This window comes from Podarcis erhardii (assembly GCF_964252035.2).
Source record: "Podarcis erhardii genome assembly, chromosome: 9".
NCBI lineage: Eukaryota > Metazoa > Chordata > Lepidosauria > Squamata > Lacertidae > Podarcis > Podarcis erhardii.
Genome location: NC_138512.1, coordinates 19,553,217 through 19,564,108, shown reverse-complemented (window position 1 = coordinate 19,564,108; position 10,892 = coordinate 19,553,217). Strand labels below are relative to the sequence as shown.

The 10,892-nt window shown below is 44.0% G+C and overlaps 1 protein-coding gene and 1 long non-coding RNA gene across 5 annotated transcripts in view; one reads left to right on the top strand and one right to left on the bottom strand.

Moving 5' to 3' along the window:
• Positions 1 to 10,892, top strand: part of LOC309349687 — a 55,626-nt gene that overhangs the window by 7,820 nt on the left and 36,914 nt on the right. The gene's annotated exons all lie outside the window — the stretch shown is intronic.
• RHOH (ras homolog family member H) overlaps positions 812 to 10,892 on the bottom strand; it is a 25,381-nt gene continuing 15,300 nt past the window's right edge. For 2 of the 4 annotated variants that reach the window (XM_081876022.1, XM_081876021.1), the window contains exon 2: positions 812 to 4,182. In XM_081876022.1, the coding sequence (XP_081732148.1) occupies positions 3,417 to 3,992 (576 nt within the window). In that variant the 5' untranslated portion in view covers positions 3,993 to 4,182 and the 3' untranslated portion in view covers positions 812 to 3,416. Of the gene's footprint in view, positions 4,183 to 7,974; positions 8,794 to 10,892 lie in introns of those variants that run through there. The other 2 variants (XM_081876024.1, XM_081876023.1) reach the window with 2 other exon arrangements.

The following is a 10,892-nucleotide window of genomic DNA, read 5'->3' as shown; positions in this document are numbered from 1 at the left end:
GCCGACAATAGCATCTTTCCGGCTCACACGAGGTAATTAAGAGGCTGATATGGGAGTATGCAGCCTCCCTTGTTCCTCAAGGATATGGGGAACACTGCCTTGCCTGCTGTGGCCATAAATCACCCCCGGATTTGAAAGAAGGGGGTGAGAGCACTAGGCACAAAGCCCTTGTGTGGGTCCTGGCTCTTCCGGACGCTGTCTCTGTTCCCAGTCACCAGTCTAGCTGCCGCATTCTACGTCACCCCTGCACCAGTGGATCTGTGCTTTCTGCCCCTGAGCTTTCTGTTCTCCTACTCTCAATGCACGCATGGTCCTGGGGGGGGGGTCAGGAATGCTTTCCAGAGACACTGAGTCTGTCAGCTATCTCTCCCCTGGTGCATCTTCTTCCTGCTGCTCTCCTAATATTTCCCAGCTTCTCCCCTCTGCAGCCTCTGAACTATGACCTTCTGCAAACCACTGTTCTAAATCTATACTGTCCTACTCTTCTCGGGAAGGTGCAGGAAGAGGGGGAGGGTGGTTCCCACCATTCCTTCTCAGTTCAGTCCTTGACATCTGCACAGTATTCAGTTTCATTAATGCTGCAATACTTTCCCAATGCTGCTGCGTCATTGCTGTTTGGAGGAGCACGCTTGCCCAATAGAGCAGCAAAAGGACTAGGAAAAGAACCCCGAACATTTGTGGTGTAAGAACTTAAAAGCGGATTTCAGCCAGAAGCTATGGACCGGGAACAAAACAGACCCCTTTTTGCCTTGCCATTTCGTCATCCCAAACGACCCTCCTTAAGGGACGAAAAGACACTGTTTGCCACAAATGACTTTATATGATTTTTATTTCAAGAAAACTAGAGTTCAGAAACATATACATGAGGAAATGGTGCATATGCTGTTTTAGTGCTCATCTAAAATGGACATTTAACATCAGAAACAGAAGGCTGTAATTCGTATCTCACCTGTTCCGTTTAAATCATTAGCGCTACTTTATGTGCCCTAAAAGCTTCCTGTTTGTACAGGAAACAGCATTTATGAGCACCTCCTTTAATCTCTTCCACCTAGGTGTCTAATTTAAGCACGGTCTTGGCAGACCTCAAAATGGGAAGCAGTTTCCATTCTGCCCACTCACCCTTGGGTGTCACAGCAAGCAAAGAGGTTCTTGAAAATTAAATATGGATTATCTCATCGGTGTAATCACTGGTAGTTGAATTGACACTGCAAAGCAGAGTTCATGATAAAGCACTGAAGAGGTTCTCAGGATGTACTGGTCACATGTTTCGATAACAACTTCCTATATTCTCAGCCTGTCATTTGTGATGCTGATTCAAATATGCAGGGAATGTCAGAATATATTTTGCGCTGTGACACTACATGTGTAGACAGGACTGCCAAATGAACAGGGAAAAAGATGTCTTGGTCTGAACCTGTGCTTTTCCCTGCAACTTGATCTGCAAAAATCAGGAGGAGAAGCCCTTTTTGGCACAAGAATAAGTGACGTCTGCCCAGCAGCCTGTTGTCAAAGGCACAGGGGCAGGAACTGCTTAAAAAGTTGGCAGTCCCATGCAGAAATTCTGCACTTGCAGTCATCTGCGGTGCGTGGATTGGCAAGGCCAAGGGGGGAATTCTAGGCAGCGTTTTAACATTTTTTAAAAAATAATAATTCCAGGATATAGTTTTAAAAAGAAATAGTTCCACAATGGATAATTAGCTCAGGGACCCCACACCATAAGTGGCGATGACAAGTAGCTTGAAGTATCCATGAAGGTTGCAAATCATGATAGCTAAGTTGCCATGTGCAGAGACAGTCTACTTGCGAGTAACAGGAGGTGGAGACAAGAGGGGAGAACTGTTCATGTCCGGCTTGAGAGCTTTCAGATGTGTGGGACTGGCCATTTTTGGATACAGGATAATTGGGCCAGAAGGATAAACCCTGGTATGACCCACCTAACAAGATGATTCTTATCTTCTTAGAATGCGTGTAGATTGCAGGGAACAGATGAGTGTTGGAGGCAAATCCACCCTCATTCTCCAACAAAACTGCTACCAGATTACATCCTTGTATCTAGTCAGGTTAATGGCAAGATCTAAACAGCTAACAGTTCAAGCTGTTAACAGTCCCAACTAATAAACTTCATGGATTGTTTTCTATGACTTCCCTGAAGGAAAGGTACTGACATTCCCATTTAGTTTTTGTTAAAGGGCATTAAATTTCATCCAGGGAACTTAAAAATATGTATTACACACTTCTTAGCTTTAGATTCACATATTTGGGTCTCATATATAAATGGTCAGTTACATTTTCAACCCGGCTTTTGCACCCTCCAACAAAACCATATATTTTGTAAATGTTGCTCTCTTTTTCTTTCTTTCTTCTGGCCTTTACCAATGATATGCAAGCAGAATTTCTACAGGTGGAGCTTTGTCAGGAATGAGGTTCCAGGGGTGAGGAACGCTTTGATCCTGTTGAATTTCTGTCCACCAGGAACCTGTGGCACACACAGGAAGCCTACCAGAAAAAAATAAAAATGTTCACCTCACTAATTCCTTTGTGCTCATATCCCAGGGCAGACAGAAGAGCTGCCTACTTCTTAAAGGGAGAATCTCTGCCTTGAACTGGTATGAAGAAGCAAGTAAGCCTAGCTTGTCTCATCACAATACCACCAAGACAGTAATTTATGCTTGCAGGACTTATTTCTGCCACGTAGCTATTAAAAGCGTGTCTCGCCACCACTGATCTTCAGCTGCATCAGAATGATCAGAATTAACCCTCCACACCTGAGTAGACAGAATAGTTTTGTCCGATTTTCTTCACACTAGGAATTTGCTTCCGCAGACATCGGGCTGACACCAAATTCAAGTTATAAATTAAACCCAGTTAAACAAAATCAAACAGTGTAGCTAGGCCACTGATCCCCCTGCTCACTTGAGTCCCCAAGTAATCCTGAGGGCTGTCATGTGTGAGGTGGGTTGGTTGGTAGTTTCAGGAGCCTAATCTCCAGCACCAGTATCAAACTAAAACCCTGGTCGTACTTTGATGAAAGCCATGGCCCTGGAAGAAAACCTGTGCAAGTCTCCATCAGATTTCTCCAATCCATGATGCTTCACTGAAAAGCAAGATTTCGACCGCCATGGAATAAATACATTCCAAAACCCCCCACAATGCTAACAACGTGCTCCTGTTCAAAAGTCTCCAGTTCAGCTTTTGTTCTGTCGATGCCGCTGGGAGCCAAATGGGACCATGACATCCTTATGGAGAAGGGCAGTCCCATTCCATTCTTTGCAAAGGAAGTTCCCCCCGTGCCGGTCACGGCCCACCACGAATGCTAACACGGTGCACTCCTGTTTGTCAGCCTTTGCGTCGCTGCCCTTCTGCCGCACAAAAGGGAGTCTGTTTTGTGAGAGAGGCGGAAAAGGCCAAGTCAGAGTTCAAAAGACCTTGCACTCGTTGACTGAGAAAAGCTTCCTCCGGGCTCGTTTCCTTGCTTGATTCACCGCTGTCCGGACGGCACACTCAAACACCTTCTGGACGCCCCTGTTGGCGAGAGATGAGCACTCCACAAAGGCCTTTGCTCGGATGTCCCTCGCTAGCCGCTTCCCGAGCAGTGGGCTGATGCAGGAGGCGCTGTGAGGTCCCGTCTCCCTCTGGTCAATCTGGGTAGCCACCACCAGAATGGGAATACGAGGCAAGTGTGTCCGGATCTCCGTAACCCATTTGCTCCTCAAGCTGAGGAACGAGTTATGGTTGGCCACCGAGTAGCACAGGAGAATCACGTCAGCCTGCTGGTAGGAAAGGGGGCGGATGCCTTTGAAGGCATCGCTGCCAGACGTGTCCCAAAGGCCTAAGCTAATCTGGGCGCCGTCCAGGAAGACGTCAACACCGGTGTTCTCATAAACAGTGGGTCTGTAAGCGTCTGGGAAAGTCTCCGAAGTAAAGCGCAGCAGCAGAGCCGTTTTCCCAACAGCCGCATCTCCTACCAGGACACATTTGACCGAATCCAACATTTCCTCAAAGGTTAATTATTCTAAAAGAGAGCTTGGATGAGCACTTCCTGGCGTCCCGCTACTGTGAGCGCCATTCAGTAGGAATCTGCCCAGGTTTCCGCAGTGTTTTCTTGGCAGTTTTGCTCCAGGAGCCGAAATCTTCTGCTCTCCCGCTCAATATTGATGCTTTTTGGAGAATTAAACACGTTCTCTACAAAAACAAAAAGAGAACACAGATGTGATTTTTTGTTGCAAGTCGCAGGTCATTAGAGATTTATTGTGATTACATTTTCCCTGTCCAGTTGGCGTGCACAATTCTCCCCACACCTTTTTTCATCCTTATAAAAACCCCTGTGCGGTAGCTTCGATGGTGAGATATTACCTCTGGTGCAGCATCAGCACTTGGTAAGCTTTGTTACCAAGCGCATATCTGAAGCTGGGTCTTACAGCACTTTTTCCAACCCAAGTCCTCTTTCTTAAACTTCTAGGTAAAAGTAAAGTGACCCCTGACCATAGGTCCAGTCGTGGCCAACTCTGGGGTTGTGGCGCTCATCTCACGCTATAGGCTGAGGGAGCCGGTGTACAGCTTCCGGGTCATGTGGCCAGCATGACTAAGCCACTTCTGGCGAACCAGAGCAGCGCACGGAAACACCGTTTACCTTCCTGCCGGAGCGGTACCTATTTATCTACTTGCACTTTGACATGCTTTCAAACTGCTAGGTTGGCAGGAGCAGGGACCAAGCAACGGGAGCTCACCCTGTCGCGGGGATTCAAACCGCCAACCTTCAGATCGGCAAGTCCTAGGCTCTGTGGTTTAAACCACAGTGCCACCTACGTCCCCTCTTAAACTTCTACCATGCTTCTAATGTACATGAGGGTAAAGGTAAAGGACCCCTGGATGGTTAAGTCCAGTCAAAGGTGACTATGGGGTTGCAGTGCTCATGTTTGCAGAGCTGGCATTTGTCCACAGAGAGCTTTCTGGGTCATGTGGCCAGCATGACTAAACCGCTTCTGGTGCAATGTAACACTGTGATGGAAACCAGAGCTCACGGAAACACCGTTTACCTTCCTGCCATAGTGGTACCTATTTATCTACTTGCACTGGTGTACTTTTGAACTGCTAGGTTGGCAGGAACCAGGACAGAGCAGCGGGAGCTCACTCCATCACGGGGATTCAAACAGCCGACCTTCTGATCGGCAAACCCAAGAGGCTCAGTGGTTTAGACCACAGCACCACCTGCATTCCATACATGAGGGATAGGAGTACTGGCAAAATACTGGCACCATCAGGAGGATCCTCCAGACATCGTCATACTACAACTCCCATCAGCCCAATGGTTCAGGAAGGTGGAAATTTTAGTCCCAAAAACATGTAGAAGGCACCCAATTGGCTTCCCCTATGAGCATTAGATCTTTCTGTTAGAATTCAGGTCTGCCGCTGAGTTGTCTAGCAGCAGCAAAAGCCATTTAAAACAGTGGAGTGCTGAACCCTCCACTGACCCGCCAATTTCGCCTCCCTCCTCTCTGCAGCTCCCTGAATTAACTGTTCCCTGTAGCTGAGAATGCGGCCACTTGCTTTTTAGTGAGCTGTTCCAATATTTGTCATCTTTTTAACAATGACGTTTTCTAAAATTTAGAGGAAAACAGACACACATAACCCAGAGAAAGTATCCACCGTCAACTCAAAGGGAAAACAAAGCTTAATACATAGGCGACTGTATCATTTTGTGACAGTAATACAGTCTGCCTCCATTTTTGGATGCCGCACAAAGTTATTTCCATGCTCCCTGAATTAACTGTTCCCTGTAGATGTACCATCAAGAGAAGAATGGCACCTTTAAGATATTAGAATATATAGAACTTGCCAGCATGACAAATAGATTAAGAAATAAAGACGTAAGAATTTAAAAGAGGACTGGACATTATATATAGAATATATGGAAAAATATGATAACAAGAAAGTAAGTGTAACAGACGGGGATAAATACTCAGCAGTAGATGTGACAAAGTCGGACAGTGTAAAGTAATAAAAATAATTTAGAAAAATAAGAAATTGCAGTCAAAAAGACAACAGATAGGGAACCAGAGAAAGAGTGGAAGGAGAGTTTAAATTAAGGCTTATAAGAATTAATTAAATTGGAGAAACAAGTTATGTTACTATTATTATTTACATGTGTCTTATACTTATGTTCTTTCTCCCCCTTTCTTATTACCATGTCTTTGACTATAACATACTATGCATTGATAATATAATAAAACAGAAAATTCAAATAAACAATTTTTTTAAAAAAATTGTTCCCTGTAGCTGAACAAAGAATGTGGCCAGTCACTTGTAAGTGAGCTGCTCCAATTGTTGTCTTCTTTTTAAAAATGCAGCTTTTCAAAAATTTAGAGAAAATGCTACACAAAGTTCTCTCTCTAGAGGCTTCCTATTGCTGGATAGGAGTTGGGGGCTCCTTGATACTTCCTTGTCAGGGTCTCCTCACTTACTCCTAACATGCTGTATTTCCTACTACTAGCCTTTCACATTTTTAAAAATTATTTATAATTTTCATTTAAAACAAACAAATATTTCAACAGAAAAAATAAAGTAATTCTTACATATCAAACCTTGATTTCCCTTCCCTTCTTTCTGCAGTTCCCTAAATTTACTCTCCACCCTCTGCATATCCCAATTTATTTATTATTTTCTTCATCCGTTTCATATAAGTTTTAGAAACTGCAAGTTTTTGCAATAATCCTGCTAATGTCTTCATTTGTTTACAATTTGTTTGTAAATATTCAATACAGTGATACCTCGGGTTACAGACGCTTCAGGTTACAGACTCCGCTAACCCAGAAATAGTACCTCGGGTTAAGAACTTTGCTTCAGGATAAGAACAGAAATCGCGGTGCAGTGGCAGCGGGAGGTCCCATTAGCTAAAGTGGTAACTCAGGTTAAGAAAGGTTTCAGGTTAAGAACGGACCTCCAGAACGAATTAAGTTCTTAACCAAGCTACCACTGTAAGTGATCTCCATTCCTTAATAAAAAGGAAAGTTGTTCTTCCGGTAAGTTTCGCCATTTCTACATAGTCCATTCATTTCCATAGCTAGCCTTTCACATTTTAATCGCAAATAGGGTTGCCATGTTTTGAAGAGCAAAAGAGAGGACAAATATGCCGACTTCTCCTTTTAAGGATGGATCACTATGACAACTCTACCCATGGAAGAGAGGGCATATGGCAACCCTACGCAGTTCACAAGATAAAAACACAAAATCTGCATTCGAAATAAAAACAAAATCAACCCAGTAACCCCCTCCTAACACATTAGTGATGTATGGAAGTGAGAGCTGTACCATAAAGAAGGCTGATCGCCAAAGAATTAATGCTTTTGAATTATGGTGCTGGAGGAGACTCTTGAGAGTCCCATGTACTGCAAGAAGATCAAACCTATCCATTCTTAAGGAAATCAGCCCTGAGTGCTCACTGGAAGGACAGATCGTGAAGCTGAGGCTCCAATACGTTGGCCACCTCATGAGAAGAGAAGACTCCCTGGAAAAGACCCTGATGTTGGGAAAGATGGAGGGCACAAGGAGAAGGGGACGACAGAGGACGAGATGGTTGGACAGTGTTCTCGAAGCATGAGTTTGACCAAACTGCGGGAGGCAGTGGAAGACAGGAGTGCCTGGCGTTCTCTGGTCCATGGGGTCACGAAGAGTCGGACATGACTAAACTACTAAACAACAACAACAACAACACATTTTTAAAGGGCATCGAATGTGAATCAGCCAAAGGCCTGGTTAAAAAGGAATGTTTTTGCCTGGCACCTAAAGTGTATAATGAAGGTGCCAAGTGAACCTCCCTGAGCATTTATTTGCCTGGGTGTCTCACAAATTCCCTCTCCCTCTCCCCACACAAGTACTTCCAAAGCATTCAGATGCCACTGAGCGTGGCATTTTCTGACTGACTTTGACAGGAGCAGCACTAAATCCTATCAGTTTTATGAGAAAGATGCGTCTTACCTACCCATAGGAGTCACTGCAACCCAGATCCCTTATTCTCTCGTTAACCACAAAGGCAAACAAAATTCATTCCATCTGTACAGTTATTGCCTTAACAGCTCCGGCCACAATAAGGTGCCGCTGGCAATTGTGGTTTTGCTGCTAAGAGACCAACACAGCTATTCCTCTGGAGCAGATTGTGAACCTCATGTAGGCAACGTTCAATCCTCAGCGACGTGACTGCCCAGCACTCCGACTTCTGCTTGTCACCGTTTATAAGGCAATTGTTGCATCAGAAGAGGCATTTCCTGCTATGCGTGTGTGCAACATGAATGGCTTGAGATAAAGTCTGACCCAACGTGACACGCAAGCCTTCTTGGAAAGTTTTCGAAAGGGCCGCTTATTTCTGCGAACCAGCCGTTTGAACGGATTGGCAGATCCATTCAGGGAACAGTCAGAACGTAACGCTGGAAACTTAAATGATGTCAGAAAGCTACTTTAACTGTCTGACAAAAGAAGAATGGCAGACGAAATTAATGGACTATGCAGAATTGGACAAAATGACAGGAAGGATTCGAAACCTGCGGGACCAGAGGTTTACAGAAGATTGGAAGAAGTATATGAATTATTTGAAGAGCAGCTGTAATCAACAAATTAATCTAGTAGGACTACAAGAAGTTTTGTAAGGAGAAATACACGAAGTGTTACAAAGTAGAAAAAGATAGAGATATTGGTTATGAGTTTGAAATGTAATAGGGAAGATAAGAAATGCATATTGAGAGATTAGATTGGAAATTTTTCAGACAGGATTGATGGAAGTCAAAAATTTGAATAAGATGTAAAAGTATGTTTAATTGCTGTTGAAAATGATATGTTAAAAAACTAATAAAAATTATATATATATATATATATATATATATATATATATAGAAAGCTACTTTAACTGAATATGAGGGAGGTTAAAGGATGGAAGACTAGCCAGGTTAAGACTTCAGAGTTTTCTCTGGAAACAAGACATACGGTAAGGGGGCAGCGGAACAGACTGATGTTGTCGGACTACAACTCCCATCATTTCTGACCACAGGCTATGCTAACAGAGCTTGATTAATTCAGTTCAGTTGGAACATAGGAAGGTGCCTTTGAACAAGTCAGACCATGGAGGTGGCAGGGATTGAAACTCACCCCTTCTGCTACAAAGTTAGCAAAAATGTACAAGACAAGTTCAAATATCTGCTGGAAATTTAAAGGGGAAAAAAGTACCTTTTATCATATGTGGGCTTGTAAGGTAATAAAAGCTTTCTGGGAGATGATTTATAATGAAATGAAAAAAATGTTTAAAATAACTTTTGCTAAAAAAAACACCCAGAAGCTTTTTCATTAGGAATTACAGGTACCGACTTTCCGAAGGAGCAGAAAAGACTTTTTATGTATGGAACAAAAGCCGCTTGGATGCTACTAGCCCAGAGATGGAAAGAAGATAAAGTCCCTATCAGAGAAGAATGGCAAACCAAGTTGATGGATTATACCAAGAAGGCAAAGCTGATTGGAAAGCTCAGAAACCAAGAAGACAAAAACTTTATAAAAGAATGGGAAGAATTTATAAGTTATCTAGGAGACCACTGTAAGCAGATGGAAACAAGAGAAGGATTTTGACTCACTTGTAGTGTAAAAAACATTATCGATAATATGGTTTAATATAAGAACTGGAGTATGGACTAATATGCAGTTGTAGACGTTTAAGATAAGACTCCATGGACAAGATGGGGGGAAGTCGCGAGATTCGGAGAATCTCTACATACAGCATGATTTTATTGATGTGTGTTTATTTGTATATTTTTATCTGTAAAATTAATAAAATTTCTTGAAAAGAAAAAAGAAACTGAGCCCTTCTGCATGCAAAACAATTCCCTACTCCGGGGCTACCCTTTGCCAAGTATCATGGAACATAAGAAACTGTTTTATACTGAGTCGGACCATTGGTCTAGCTAGCTCTTTAATGCCTAGCCTACACTGGCTGGCAGCAGTACTCCAGTGACAGGGAGCCAGCCAGCAATAAATCGCACGGGGTATGCAAAGTTAACTCTTTATTTGAAGAAACAAGGCTTGCTCAGGGAGCCATGCCTAATGAGCACAGCAACCCTTCTCTGTGAGTCTTGCCCCTATGGGGCAGTTGTGGAGGCTGAAGGTCCTCGCTGCCTAAATCTCCTCCTCCTACTCCAGGTCCTTCCCAAGCAGGTGGCGCTGTGGTCAGAAGGTTGGCGGTTCGAATCCCCGCAACGGAGTGAGCTCCTGTTGCTCTGTCCCAGCTTCTGCCAACCTAGCAGTTTGAAAGCATGCCAGTGGAAGTAGATAAATAGGTACCGCTGTGGTAGGAAGGTAAACGGCATTTCCGTGCACTCTGGCACTCGTCATGGTGTTCCATTGCGCCAGAAGCAGATTAGTTATGCTACCCATATGACCCAGAAAGCTGTCTGTGGACAAACGCCGCCTATCTTGGCCTGAAAGCGAGATGAGCGCCGCAACCCTATAGTAGCCTTTGACTGGACTTAACCGTCCAGGGGTCCTTTACCTTTTACCTCTACAGTGGTACCTCAGGTTACATACGCTTCAGGTTACATACGCATCAAGTACAGTCTCCACTAACCCAGAAATATTACCTCAGGTTAAGAACTTTGCTTCAGGATGAGAACAGAAATTGTGCTCCGGCAGTGTGGCAGCAGCGGGAGGCCCCATTAGCTAAAGTAGTGCTTCAGGTTAAGAACAGTTTCAGGTTAAGAACGGACCTCCAGAACGAATTAAGTACCTGAGGTACCACTGTACAAGAAATCTGAGACTAGGCCAGCGTGCCTGTCTCTGCTGTTCCCTCTTCATACCTCTTCTGGTCCTGGGAGATCATGGGAGAGACCAGAGTGTTGAAGCAGCAGGAGGAGGCACTCTGG